Genomic DNA, 14,993 nt, shown 5'->3' with positions numbered 1-14,993 from the left:
TCGATAGGTACTTCATTGATCCCAAAGGAAATTACAGTGTCATAGTAGTATTACCAGTGCACAGGTATACAAATATTACAAGAGAAGTAAGAAAGAATTTTTAAAAAGTTACCTCAAACAGTCTAACAGGGTCATTACTTCCCCGGCTATAGGTTGACTCATTATTGGTTCTAAAGGCAAAGGGCAAGAATGACCTGGTATAGCATTCTTTGGAGCAATGCAGTTGTCTTAGTCTATAACTAAAAGTGCTCCTCTATTCAGCTAGGCTGGCATGCAGAGGGTGAGAAACATTGTCCAGAATTGCCAGGATTTTCCGTGGGGTTCTTTGTTCTACCACAGCTTCCAGTGTGTCCAGTTTGACTCCTATAACAGAGCCAGCCTATCTAACCAGTTTACTGAGCCTGTTGGCATCAGCCATGTTGATGCCATTGCAACAGCACAGCACTGCATCGAAGATTGTACTGGCGACAACGGACTGGTAGAACAAGTGAAGGAGCGGCCCGCGTACACCAAAGGACCTCAGTCTCCCCAGGAAGTAGAGGCAACTCTGGCCCTTCTTGTACACAGCCTCTGTGTTGGTGTTCCATTCAAGTCTGTCATCCAGCTGCTCCCTCAGGTACTTGTCCTCACCACTTCTACGTCCTCACCATCAATAGTAACAGGGAGCAATGCAGGCTTAGTCCATCACTGTATGCTTTGTCTTACTGATGTTGAGTGGCAGGTGACTCAGCTTGCACCATTTGAGAAAGTCCTCCACCAAGGCCCAGTTTTCATCCTCCCATCCTCCCTTTATACACTCAACTATTGTTGAGTCATCAGAGAATTTCTGCAGATGACATGACTCAGTGTTGTATCTAAGGTCCGAGGTGTACAGGATAAACAGGAAGGGAGCCAATACGGTCCACTGTGTGGCCCCAGTACTGCTTATAACCATGTCTGACACACAGCTCTGAAGCCGCACAAGCTGTGGTCTGACAGTCAGGAAGTCCATTATCCGGGATACAATGGAAGTGCCAATCTGCATTGAATGGAGCTTTCCCCCCAGCAATGAGGGCTGTGTGGTATTGAAGGCACTTCAGAAATCAAAAGCAGTGCTCACAGTGTTGCTCTGCTTATCCAAAATGGAGTAGGCCCTGTTCAGCAGGTAGATGACAGCAGCATCAATTCCAGTGTGCTCCTGGTAGGCCAACTGCAGAGGATCGAGGGCTGATCTGACCAGAGGTCAGAGGTGAGCCAGGATCAGTCTCTCTGGGGTTTTCATGATGTGTGTGGTCAGACTCTCTTTACGGTATCATTCAAGACTTTCAGTTGGCCTGAAATAAGTGCAAGGTGTGGCATTTTGGGAAGTCAGATCAGGACAGGATTTTTACAATGAACAGTAAGGCCTTAGGTCTAGTTGAGCAGTGTGATCTCGGACTAAAGGTGAAGGGTTTACTGGAAATGGCATCACAGGCATAGAGGACACGCTTGCCTTCGCTGGTCAAAATATTGTGTACCGGTTATAGCTGTACGAGGTTTTGATAAGGCCACATTTGAAGTACTGCATGCAAGTTCTGGCTGCCATGCTTTAGGAAATGTGTCGTTAAGCAAGAAAAAGGAAAAAGAAGATTTAAAAGAATGTTGCTAGGACTGAAGGACTTGAGTTATATGTAGAGGTCCAACATTATTCCTTGGAATGTAGGAGACTGAAACGTGGCCTTATAGAAGTGGATACTGTCATGAAGGGCAGAGGCAGGGTAAGCCCATGGATTCAAAAGCAAAAGGGCATCAGTTTAAAGGGACCTGAGGGGCAACTTCTTCACCCAGAGACTGGTGTGTATTTAGAATGAGCTACCAGACAAAGTGGTTGGGAAGGTATTATAACAGTATTTAAAAGCAAGTTGGATAGGTAGATAGATAGCAAAGGTTTACAAGGATATGGGACCAAGTGGTAATCTTGGTCTCCATGGACAAGTTGGGCTGAAGGGGCCGTTTTTATGTTTTATCACTATATGGTCGTATGGCCTTCAGCAAACGTTCAGTACAGCATGGGAAGTCACATCCCTATATACTGGGATCTGTTGGATTGGCCCGAACTCGGAAGCTTCAGCAAGGGAGTGCTGGCATCTCGGCCAACAAAAAATTGGGGAGATTCAGTGGCTCCTTTGGGGTGATTTAGCCCAAAATGCTCAGGCCTTGATCTTAGACTATTGCAGTATTCAGAAGTGTGCAAAAAAAAACTAACTCTAGTGAATACTCTCAGATCTGGAACAATAGCCCTGTTTATCTCTCTCTCCAAAGAGGCTGCCTGATCTGCTGAGCCTCCAGCATTCCTTGCTTTTGTTGCGGCACTTCTTGTTTAGCCTTTTGTAATATCATGGATGCAGCGTAACATAATAACTGAAAGCCTTTTAGTGCCCCGGACTAAAGCAACTGAAATTAGATCTGCAATATGTGGTGTGCAGAATAAATTCAACTGTGCTCCAGTTTCCCAGGCCCTCACTAAGCCTTAAATAGATCACGCCTATTATAGCCTTTGGAATTGCGTTCAGTGACATGAAAAATAGATGACAGCAGAGATGGGTTGATTACATTTCTGGAATCCGAATCGGCACAATCCTGGTGGGATGACTTGTATTTGCTCTGCCTTTTTAGCGCTTTGCTCCGATTTATTCATATTGCAAAGATAGATGCCCTTCCTAACCCAGGTGTCTCTAATGCCATAGTTCCTGACATAGAAAGAGAGCAAAAACATAAACAATTCTGAGGACTTTCTACCAATTTCCCTCTAACTGAGAAATAAGATCTTGTATTTCTAGAGTGCCATTTATAACCTCGAGCCTTTCAGCACTTTATAGTGTAGTTACTAAAGTGTAGTTACTATTCTGATGTGGTAAACACTACAGCAAGCACTCACAACCAGAAATTAGATAATGCTCTCACACTGTTTGTATTTGCACAGATTGTCTTCTTTAGCACATTGATTGTTTGTCAGTCTTTGTGTGTTGTTTTTCATTGATTCCGTTGTATTTTTTTGTTGTTCTACTGTGAATGCCTGCAAGAAATTTAGTCTTGGGGTTGTATATGGTGAGTGGCGCGTGGCCAAGTTGTTAAGGTGTTGGACTAGCAATCTGAAGGTCGTGAGTTCGAGCCCCAGCCGAGGCTGTGTGTTATGTCCTTGAGCAAGGCACTTAACCACACATTGTTCCAGTCCACGCAGCTGAAAACGGCAAAATGCTGGGGGGTTAACCGCACGATAGACTGACATCCTATCCGGGGGGTAGTCTTGTACTCTCAGTCGCTTCACGCCACGGAAACCATCATAAGCACCGGCCTGATGAGCCTATAAGGCTCAGAACAGACTTTAATCTTTTAATCTTTTTGTATATGGTGACATGTACGTACATTGACAGTGGAATGTGAGGCCTCAGTTTTGCAATCCCTTTGATAGTTCATCACCCTTTGATAGGCTGCTAGATTGTCAGCCTACAATTTTAGTTGAATTCCTTGGAATAGAACTTGGAATCTAAACTTTCTAATTAAAACTCCAAGGAAGTAACAGAGATTCCAGCCTTTGCCAAACATCAGGTCGTACACCCATAACTTTGCCACTAATGAACTGGGCTAAGTAGATTGTAAATATCAGACACCAGTGGATAGGACTTCACGGTGTGGCTTGGCGAGTTCAGCCAAGGATGAGCGGAGTCTGCTGGGCCACAGAAGGTCCTTGTTCACAATCATTTGCCTGAACACTGTGGCACTGAGCAGTGAGGAATCCTGATCTTCAGCCATCTGCTGGAAGCGTCGGCTGAGGAGCTGACTGGACTTCTCCGGTACTCTGTAACTTATACTGCAGTGAGCAAAGCTGTGCCGGGTTGCAATGACCTTCTCATCGTATATCCATTAAAAGGAATAGACAGAATCAGTCCTATACTCAGGGGATATAACGCTGGGCTGGAGAAATGTTCCTGTATTAATGATTAAAGATTAGGTTAGCTGTATGTGTCACATGTACATCAAGGCATGCAGTGAAATGCACCAGTTTGTGTCAATGACCAACACAGTCCGAGGACCTTGTTGGGGGCAGCCCGCTAGTGTTGGTACACTTCTAGCACCAAGGTAGCATGCCCACCACTCATGAATCCTTTCCCTTTAGAGTATGGGAGGAAACCAGAGCACCCGGAGGAAACCGTGCAGTCACAGGGAGAATGTGCAAATTGCTTAAAGGCAGTGGTGAGAGTCAAACCCCAATGGAATGATCACTGCCACTGTAAAACAATTGCACTAATAGAAGGATTGAAATACAGTAAATTTATGATTAATGATAAAGCCATTTTATAAATGTAAGATGATAAACAGGTTTTCTTTTTTCTGGATGTCTGAGTTTTCCAGTTTCATTTATTATAGAGCATTTGAAGTATTATTTATGAGAAGAAGTGATTTTTTTTTCCCCAGTTTGTAAGGATTGCTAATGTCTCTGCTGTGTGTGGAGATATTCATAAAATGGTATAATCACTCCTGTGATATTATTGACGCAGTGTTCCCACAGACCAATGTGCAATAAATCTACACCTTAAGTCTATGTATTGTTCAGGTTAACTAAAAGGTCTTCATGCTTTGAGAGTGAATGAGTATTTGTGAACTGCATTATAGCTGTGAGAAAACTTCACTTGTAATACAACTTAATTGGCTTTTCGTATGTGGTGTATTTTGTAAAGAAAGGTCCTGGAATTTTTACAGACAGTTAGGTACATTGTGTGGGTGGTGGCATGGAGATCCGCCTCTACCGAAGGAGGTGGAAGGCCCTCCTGCAGGTCACTCTGGAGCAAGGTGGAGCACCTGCTTAGTCCCCCGATCAGGGTCACATGAAGCCAGGGAGCAGCTGGTGCAAATCACAAGTCCTGGTTATGTGACCCCTGACACCAGGCAGATAATCTCAGAAGCATATCGATCATGGCCGCAGTCACCCATCCTGAAAAGACACTGCCCAGAAGAAGCCATTGGCAAGCCACTTCTGTAGAAAAAAAATTGCCAAGAACAATCAGAGTCATGAAAAGACCACGATCACCCGCGTCATGGTAACATGCACAAAGCAAACAAAATACATTACATAAGAATATAAAAATGCGCAGAGAGAGGTTGATCAACTCTGCAAACCAGCTTCACAATTTGTTAAAACCACACTTGAACTTCTCCATTGTGTCAGATTCAGCAGTAACTCCATTGTCCCAGATTCCCCAAATCCTGTGAAATCAGTCAATCACAATCCCTGTGTTTACTTAACCTTAAGAAGTAGAAAATTCCAAGGGTCCTCTAAGTGAAGATATCTTACCCTATCTTCGTCCTAAGTTTTCTATTCCTTGTCTGAAACTGTACCTCCTGGTGCTAAACTCCTCAACGAAGGGAAATTTCCCCCCCCCCCACACTGTAAGACCATTTTTAATAATTATGTATGTTTTGATGAGTTCTTCTCTCATTCTTCTGAACTCTACAGAATATAGTGCCAAATACAGTCACTGTTGTAATCTGTGACATACCAGAGTTTCTTTTTATTCTCACACCACCTAGAATATTGTAACTTGCCCCTGCTCATGTGCACAGCTCAAGAACAACATGAGGGTAAAGCAGAACAAGGGACTGAGAGCCACATTGGTCCAACAGCCAACACAGCCATCATTAGCTAAACAGCCTTCAGCCTTCAGGAACATAGAAAAAATATTATGTTGAACTTTCCATTTTGGTACTTTTTTTAATCTGACTATTCTTTTCATTGTGTCTAGCCTACAGTTGATGGATAGAGATATGGATTACGAAAGGCCAAATGTAGAAACAATCAAATGTGTGGTTGTGGGTGACAATGCAGTTGGAAAGACCAGGCTTATCTGTGCGAGAGCATGTAATGCCACCTTGACTCAATACCAGCTACTGGCGACACATGTACCAACAGTCTGGGCTATTGACCAATACCGGGTCTGCCAAGAGGTAAGGAATAGATGCACTTTATTATCACGTGTTTCAGCCTAAGCAAGGTCAATCCCAGTTGATTGCAAAATGCACCTTTCATAAATCTTGTAATCGAACTTGAGAATGCACACTGTAAATACAGCAATGCTTACATACAACGCTATGACGCATCAGCAAAAGCTCAAATTTCTTCCACTTGAGTACTGTACTTTGCAATCCTGCAGGCTGAACGCGGAACTGAATTAACCTGCCGTTGTTTTTTTTAAGAAGGAAGGTATTGTTAATGGCTGTGTTTACGCCTTCTCTAGTATCATCCTATAAATAAAATATATATTTAAAAATAGGAAGGAGAATAACCCACAGGCCCTTCATCCTACTCTGCTACTCAACTATTATGGTGACCATCTTACCTCTTGGTCTCAATAGCTCAGGATCCCTCTGGATTCTAAACACCTATTGAACTAGGTCATGAATATACTGTATGCTGACCTTCCACAGCCCATTAGCGTGGAGAATTTTCTAAGCTTTACAATGATCTAAACAAAGAAATTCCTCTGAATCATTGGCTTTAAGTGTATGGCACCTTCTCCTGTGACTACATTACCCCTGCTCTGAGTTATCCAAGTTCGGGAAGAAGTTTCTTGGCACCCACTCTATCAATCCCTTTCAGGATCCTGCACCGTTCAGCCAGGTCTCTTTTCCTTCTGCCAGACTACACTGTCCTTTTGTTTTTGTTATCGTCCAACTCCCACTTGCACCATCATTCTTTGTGTAATTAAGAATTCCCTATCCGATCACAGACTGTTCCTTCACGCTTGCCCTGCCTTCACCTGCACTGTACTTGCTTAAAAGTTATTACATCAATAACATTTTCCAGTTATGGTAAGATATCAACCAGATGGAGAGGTGGGCCTATTTCTCTCCACTTTGATGCTGCCTTACCTGTTGAGTATTTTCAGCCTTTCTGCTTACATTTCAGTTGAGTGAATTCTGCCAATCTGACACAGGGACAAGCAGGGTCAGCTGCCATAATCAGTGTTGTCTCGTTACTTGATCTCTAACAGAGAGTCAGACTAAATGTCGGCACACGGTCAAGTCAAAGTGATAATGGAACAGGAAAAAAAGGGTTTAATTTAAATGAGCTTGGGCTATAATTACCATTAAAATGTTTGAATTAAATGGAACTACTATTGTTTAAAAGGCATTTTAACAGGCGCATGAACAAGCAGGGAATGAAGGGATGGAGGCCAAATGTAAGCAGCTGGGATTAGTTTAAATTGGCAGCATGGTTGGCACAAACATCGTGGGCTGAAGTGCCTGTTTCGGAAGCTGCACTGTTCCATGTTCCACATTCTAGCACCTTTTGAGTGTTCCAGGAGTTGTACGTGTTACTTTGAGGAGTTGGTCACATAGAAGGTCCAAGCAGGTAGAGGCAGCAAGCTCCCTTTTCTGATTACATCCAATTGGACTCAGTTAGTTGTTAGCAGACGTGCAGCTCTGATGGATTTTATCTGTTGTATACAAATGACTGGTAAACTAAAGCTAAATACTGTGCAGCTTGTGAATGTTATATTGTAACAGAAAACATTGGAAATAGCTCACAGGGTAGCAGAATTCATCAGATGTAGCCATCACAGGATTTTAATCTTTGTTACCTTGGTCGTAATCCAATACTATACACAATATCCTCAAATCATTTTAGTAAATCATTTCAGATCTTTGCCATTCTGATGGGGGAGTGGTTCAGAGTTTACTCTTAAGTCTAATATGCAGTTAAACTACAAAACATAAATATCATCAACCATTATGCTGTTTTGCACAAACATGAAAGCTAGTCGATGTGTTGGGATCAAAAAGAGATCGGAGGGAGGCAGATTTAAAAGAAAGTGAGAATGCCCGCAGCGCTTTCGCCAGGCTCCGGTGCTTGTGGGTTCAGTCGAAGGTCTGGAAATTTGAGCGTGTAATATAAAGATGGCACATTGGCAGTGAAGGAATGCAGCACGTTGACTCACTGATTGGATGTTGTACTGAGCCAGCCTACCCTCACCTGCCCTTTCAGGTTGACGTAAAATAATAATACTAAAGTTGAGAAAGTAATTTTTCTGGTAAGCTATCTTCCACATCTCTAAAACTATGGTTCTTAGACAGCTCCTTTCCAGATTGTTATTTCAACATTTTCTTCTACCCCCCCCCCCCCCCCCAGCCTTTTCACACTGCAAATCATCCTTACAGTTTTTCTTTCGTTAAGATGCAGGGCTTCAACGTTTCCGGCATGTGAGAAAACATACCAGATGGCTCTGTGCATCAGAGTGACATTGTTTCTCGCGGGGCTGCGGAGAGTAAATCACAGGCTTTAAGCATGGGAACATATAGTAAGCGCACTGTGTTTCACAATCTTAAACCTACATTTCTGATGTCCCACTCTTTTGGGCAAGGCTGATTCAGAATTCCTGAGGTGGCTGTTACTGGTCTGACTAAGATCTATGCACTGCATTGCAGTAGTGGGGGTGAATTTTTGAGGGAGGATCAGAGCTGTAGGAAGCTCCTTCGTCACTCCACCTTCCTGCCCCACCTATAAAGAACAATTCTTCCTTTGACCATGGAAGCATTACAACTGATGATCAATCGGTTACATGCTGACCAAAAGCAACTTGAATAAGGACAGGTCCCATAACTTCCTTTCATCCCACTTGAACCTCCCTTTAAAGTCTTAGAATCATGTACAACACAGAAACAGGCCCTTCAGCCCACTGTTCCTGCACAGGCCATCAAGCATTGAGTAACATCAATCATGCACGACTCCCAATTTTATTCCTCTCAACTCCTGACGCACATTACAATGACTAATCATCCTAGCAATCTGCGCACCTTTAGGGTGTGGGAGGAAGCTGGAGCACCCAGAGGAAACCCACACAGTCTCGAAGAGAACTTACAAATGCCAAGCAGCGTCAGAGGTCAGGATTGAACCCTGGTCGTCAGAGCCGTGTGACTGCAGCTGTACCTGCTGCGCTACCCTCTTATATTCAATGATACAAAACTTGGCTTCCCCAGCATACGTGCATGCTCAGTTTCGCAGCAACTGTGTCAAACATGGATTTCACAGTGAATGATTCAACTCCTAGGCTCTGCTAGTCTGCATACATACATCACACCTCAGAGGCCAGCAAATCAACATCCTGTGTGCCGGTTCCATTTCACAATGATTTTACATTTCAAATCAATCACGAAAACAGATCATAATTTCTCCCTTGTATTTTAATGACCAATATTAGATGTGGTGTTCAAGGTGTACTCTGATCCCAGGGGCCAATATAAGCAACTTCTTTTGACCTTTACACCACTGCTGTCGCAATGTAATCTAGTGTACCTGTGGTTTTATTGATTGTTGGGAGGAGGCTATTGCGTAATAAGATTACTGAGGTTCCTAAATCTTCTTTAAATCATTCTCAATTGCTTCAGCATTTGCAAGTCATTTTCTTGCCCTATAACGCAGTATGTGTAAGATCGAGGATTAGTGATCTTGTACATAAATTCCATAAAATCATTTCACCAACAGAATCAACTTGTTCTGTTTTCCGTAGGTCCTGGAACGTTCCCGTGATGTAGTTGATGATGTCAGTGTATCATTGCGACTCTGGGATACATTTGGTGACCATCACAAGGACAGACGGTTTGCCTATGGCAGGTATAGCAATGCAAAAGGTGAAAAGGCCTTGCTTGAGTTAGATTCGGTGGGGAAAATCCCTCCCCCGTAATCAGTTATCTAATCGAAGAATTGGCCCAAAAGTAGTGAAGCAAACATTAGCGCAACTTTTGGAATATTCTGAGACTGCAGATGCTGGAAATCTGAAATGAAAACAGAAAATTCCAGAAGCACTCAGCAGGTCAGGCAGCATCTGTAGAGAGAGAAACCGAGCTAACATTTCAGGTTGAAGGCATTTTCTGTTTTAGTTCAGAATGTTCTGAGAAATTTAAATAGTGTTGAATTCCTCCACTTCCCTAAGAAGATACCTCAGCTGTCAAACCTTCTTTGGGGTTAACAGTTATGAAGAAAGAACTGGGAGATTGCATAAAACCAGAAGGTCTTTTATCAGTCCAGTGCTAATACCCTGAACAAAACTAACCATGAACAAATGAAATAGTGAAATTATATTCCCCAATCTACCAGCTGGAGCTGCCAAGTTGATCACTTTTTCTCTCAGAAAGGTACTGCTGTCTCTTTCTAAGTATCTGCCTAACCTAATTAATCTGCAATAACGTTCCTTGGCCATATTTTATATATTGTGTTTTTAAAAATATTGTCTTTGACATATGTATCCAACCTGCAATGATTCTACTGGTATGTGTACTTACCTAAAAGCAAAGGGAAACTGAAGCTGATAATAAGATTTTATCCATGTGCAACAGATGTTCACATCTGTTTTATTCATAAATAGAAATGCTTGTTAGCCCAATCAGTAAATAAGTACGTTGACAAGAAAGTGTGATAGAAACAGGAGAGAAAGATAGGTGTAAAGAGGCTCCTATAAGCACTGTTTGGACAGAATGGTGGTCTCTGAGGTAAATTACAGCTTATGAGATTTTGAATCTATCCTGTACAAAGCCACGTAGGCGTATTTGTGTAATTGTGTCTTTTTGCTTTCAGGTCTGATGTGGTTGTGCTTTGTTTTTCAATTGCTAATCCCAATTCGCTGCACCATGTCAAAACCATGTGGTACCAGGAAATAAAACACTTCTGCCCACGAGCACCTGTCATCTTGGTTGGCTGCCAGCTGGACTTGCGGTACACGGACTTGGAAGCAGTTAATCGTGCGCGGAGACCTCTTGCAAGGTGCGTCCATTAACACGTACATAGGCAAGAAGGCAGGTGTGTGTTTAAGATAAATATAGAATAAAGCTTTCCACCAAATAAAAGTGCATGATGGTGAGATCTTAGAATGATTGATCCATTGCTTCCCAGCTGAGTTAAGGATTGGGAATCTCACTCAAGGTTCCGGCTTTGGACTGGAGTCAAATGTACACGACGGGAATGTGAAGGTAGAATTTTTCCGCAGGATTCGTTTGCCAGTTCACCACGTCAGTCTCATTCAAACTTGTGGGTGTTTCCAAAGAGGATCAAGAATCCATCATGAGTCTCTGCATTCAAGGAATTAAAGAATAAATAATTGAATAAAGTGGGGAGTAAATCAGAATCTTGGTTATCCATGTTGGCTGTCAAGGCAGACGGCTGCTATGCACCCTGACTGATGTTTTATTGAATTAAGTAGAATTGAATATTATGCATTTGATTTAAACTTATCATCTCATGTCTATTATATTAACTTTTCAATGATTCACATCCGTATCATGTGATTATTGCTTCTCTATATTTGATTGTGTCTAAGTGACATTTCAATGGAGAACAATCTCAGTGACTCTTATTTGATTTTGGCCCTCTGAGCCATGCTGCCCAGCAACCCAGAGATTCAGCCTAATCGTAGGATGATTTACAATGAATAAATAACCTACTAGCTGGCATGTCTGTGGACAGTGGTAGGAAACCGGAGCACCCAGAGGGATCTCACACACACTGGAAGAACAGACAATCTCTCTTACAGAGGATACCAGAATTGAACTCTGAACTCCGTCGCCCCATTTGGTAACAGCATCGTGCTAGCTGCTACACTACTGTGGTGCCCCATATAACTTAGTAGAATCTACAGTACTGTGCAAAAGCTTAGGCACCCTAGATTTTTTAATATGGTTTCAGATGGTATGGCTCCACAGAAACCTGTTCACAGCATCATCAAGGCTGTCTGGGATTACCTGGAGAGACAGAAGCAAGCGAGACAGCCAAAGTCTGCAGAACTGTGGCGAATTCCCCAAGATGCTTGGACCAACCTACCAGCGGATTTTCTTATAAAACTGCACGACAGTGTCCCTTAGAGAATTGGTGCAGTTTTAAAGGCAAAGGGTGGTCTCACCAAATATTGATTTGATTTAGTTTTGTTTTTACTGCTTACTGTTCTTTATAGTAATTTTTGATATATTTACAAACTTTTCAGTTCATTATTTTTGAAAGCATCTTTGCTTTACAGACTTTTTTGACATGTGCCTTAGACTTTTGTACCGACTTTATCTGCATGTCTATAGGTTTGAGGGAAAATGGATCAGCCATGATGAAATGGCAGAGCAGACTCGATGGGCCAAATGGCCTAATTGTGCTCCTATATCTTACGGTCTTATTAAGTCAAATCATACTTCATGAATTCCAGAAAAGAAAACTAGTCTGATATTCCCTTACAGTACTGAAGGGATTTTGCACAAACTAGAAGTGCCATTCTTTACATAAATTATTAAACAATGACTTTTCTCCTTCCTGGACCTCTTAGATGCTATTACTATTCTGAGGACCAGCAGCAGGGCTACGCCTGGGATTAAAAACACTCAGCAGGTCTGGCAGCATCTGTGGAAAGGGAAGCAGTTAACATTTCAGGTTGAAAACCCTGTATCATATCCAAGGAGAAGTTAGTCTGAGTAGTGGAGAAGGTTGGAATAAAGGGAATGTCTGTATTGAACTGAAAATGTAGCCAGTGGGTGTACAGTATGTTAAGCTCCTTTTCCTGTGAAATACAGAGCTAGAATATCGAGGGGTTGATGATATTGTGTAGTCAAGTCTTCTGAGATGTTCCAGGCAGGAGAAAATATCCAAATGAAAGAAGGAAGATTTGAGAGATGAATGACAAGCAGAAAAGATCAGTCCTGCTACAACAGAGAAAGCAAGTTTTCTGAAGGTAGAGAAAAAGATTGCCCCAGGTCCTGACAAATATTTATTCCTCAATTGGCATCACTGAAGCAGATTATTTGATCACTGCCACATTGGTGATGTGGGAATTTGCACAAATTAATTTCTGAGGTGACAGAAAAAGAATGACTGTGCTTCTGGAGGTGCCACATAACTAAAAACCCATCTTTTGAAAAACAAGAAATTTTGGGAGACTGCTGGCTCTCGATCTTTTAGTGATGTTTTCCACTAGAACAATGTTGCTGTGTTACGCTGATCCCATTTAAAACTCCTACAACTGAGATCATGGTTTGAATGTTACTTTAAAAGAAAAATCAACCATTTTCTGTTTGCTCTCTTTCATTGGAGACATGATATTCAGTGTTAGAAGTGTACTGTATTCAATAGTGCACTCGTCCTCAATATATCCTGAGCTATTATGCAGATTGGCTGAAGCAATGTACAGTTCTAGTGCATATTTTCCTTGAAGCATACTTGAAAATCCCTCAGATGGCATGCTTTGATATTTGTAGAGAAATTTCAGTATTGTGCCTTAACAAATGAGCTTAATATGTTAACTTCTGAATGACTTATCCAACTATTTTCATTTCTCTTGGATTCACAGGCCAATAAAACACAATGAGATCTTGCCTCCTGAAAAGGGTCGAGAGGTTGCCAAAGAACTTGGAATCCCCTACTACGAAACCAGTGTGGTTGCCCAGTTTGGCATTAAGGATGTGTTTGATAATGCCATCAGAGCTGCCTTGATTTCCAGGCGACACCTCCAGTTCTGGAAGTCCCACCTAAGAAATGTTCAAAAGCCTTTACTGCAGGCACCGTTCCTGCCTCCCAAGCCGCCGCCCCCCATCATCACTGTCCCCGACCCACCCACAACCAGTGAAGAACATCCTGCCCTGCTGTTAGCTAATCCCCTTTGTGCCGATGTCATCTTAGTGCTTCAGGACAAAGTTAAAATCTATGCTCACAAGATTTACTTGTCTACCTCCTCCTCAAAGTTCTATGACTTGTTTTTAATGGATCTCAGTGAAGAACAGGAGCCCATCAGTGAAAGATCAGTGAGTCACAGTGACAGGCAGGGCAGAGAATATCTCATGAGAGCTGCCAGTTTTGATGTGAGTGAAAGCACAGATGAAGTTAGCGCCGTCCAACCATTATCAAGCCTAAGGGCTTCCACAAGTGACAGCATCTTGAAACTTAATGCTTACGACAACAGCGCGAGAGCAAGGGCTTGGCTCAAAAGGGGAAAGATCCTCTCATCATGGAGCAGAGCTTTCATTAGCATCCAAGAAGAGGTGGCAGAAGATCCTATCAATTTTAACAGTCGGCTGATGACTGTCGTCAGAATGGACTACTCCGTTCATCCTGATGCATTCAGGGCAGTGATGCGCTACTTGTACACTGGTCAGCTGGATGAGAACGAGAAGGAGCTGATGCAAATTGCCCACATTGCTGAGCTTCTGGAGGTTTTTGATTTGCGCATGATGGTGGCCAATATCTTAAATAATGAGGCCTTCATGAACCAAGAGATTACCAAAGCATTCCATGTAAGGAGAGCCAATCGAGTGAAAGAATGCCTTGCCAAAGGGACCTTCTCAGGTAAGTGTGTTCAGTTTCTGCCTGCTATGTTCAGAAAGTTCTTTTAATTTAATTTTTCATATGGTGGGGACATGTCAAGCATCACAGGTTGACGATGCGGTCTTGTACCCGATATTCCACATCATTTTTTTACTGTTTCTATAAGATAACCTGAAGAAAGCTTCTGTTTAACAATCAAGAGATGAAAGTTGAAGGCATCAGCTTACATAAGAAAATGCCCTAGGCCAAAATGGGTATCTTTGTTTGTCTGCCATCTCGATGGGGATACCTTTAGGTATTTGTTAGCTTTATTAGTTTTGTCACATGTGCATTGAAACTAACAGTGAAATGCATCACTTTGCATCAAATCAAATCAGTGAGAATTCTGCTGCTGCACCTCCAGTGCCAGTGTAGCGTGCTTTCAACTCACTAACCTGAATTGTACATTTTTGGGATATGGGAGGAAACCAGAGTATCCGGAGGAAACTCACACAGTCACGGGGAGAACGTGCAAACTCCTGACAGACAGTGGGGGGAAGTGTACCCAGGCTGCCTGTACTGCAAACCGTTGTGCTAACCAACACGCCACAGTGCCAGGTAGTGCTGCAAAGCGTCTCACTACTGTGCCGCCCCTACCATACATAACATTGAAATTCACTGTAAATTGACGTCGCTGCTAGTTAAGGTTAAA

The 14,993-nt window shown here is 42.5% G+C and overlaps 1 protein-coding gene across 2 annotated transcripts in view; it reads left to right on the top strand.

Moving 5' to 3' along the window:
- LOC132392051 (rho-related BTB domain-containing protein 2-like) overlaps window positions 1–14,993 on the top strand; it is a 91,040-nt gene that overhangs the window by 12,588 nt on the left and 63,459 nt on the right. For both annotated transcript variants that reach the window (XM_059965943.1, XM_059965942.1), the window contains exons 2-5: window positions 5,760–5,961; window positions 9,525–9,628; window positions 10,589–10,774; window positions 13,332–14,323. In XM_059965943.1, coding sequence (XP_059821926.1) covers window positions 5,770–5,961; window positions 9,525–9,628; window positions 10,589–10,774; window positions 13,332–14,323 — 1,474 coding nt within the window. In that variant the 5' untranslated portion in view covers window positions 5,760–5,769. The remainder of the gene's footprint in view (window positions 1–5,759; window positions 5,962–9,524; window positions 9,629–10,588; window positions 10,775–13,331; window positions 14,324–14,993) is intronic.

The sequence above is a fragment of the Hypanus sabinus genome, chromosome 1 (assembly GCF_030144855.1).
Source record: "Hypanus sabinus isolate sHypSab1 chromosome 1, sHypSab1.hap1, whole genome shotgun sequence".
Classification (NCBI taxonomy): domain Eukaryota; kingdom Metazoa; phylum Chordata; class Chondrichthyes; order Myliobatiformes; family Dasyatidae; genus Hypanus; species Hypanus sabinus.
The sequence above is the reverse complement of the archived record's forward strand: the minus strand, read 5'-3'. Positions and strand labels throughout refer to the sequence as shown.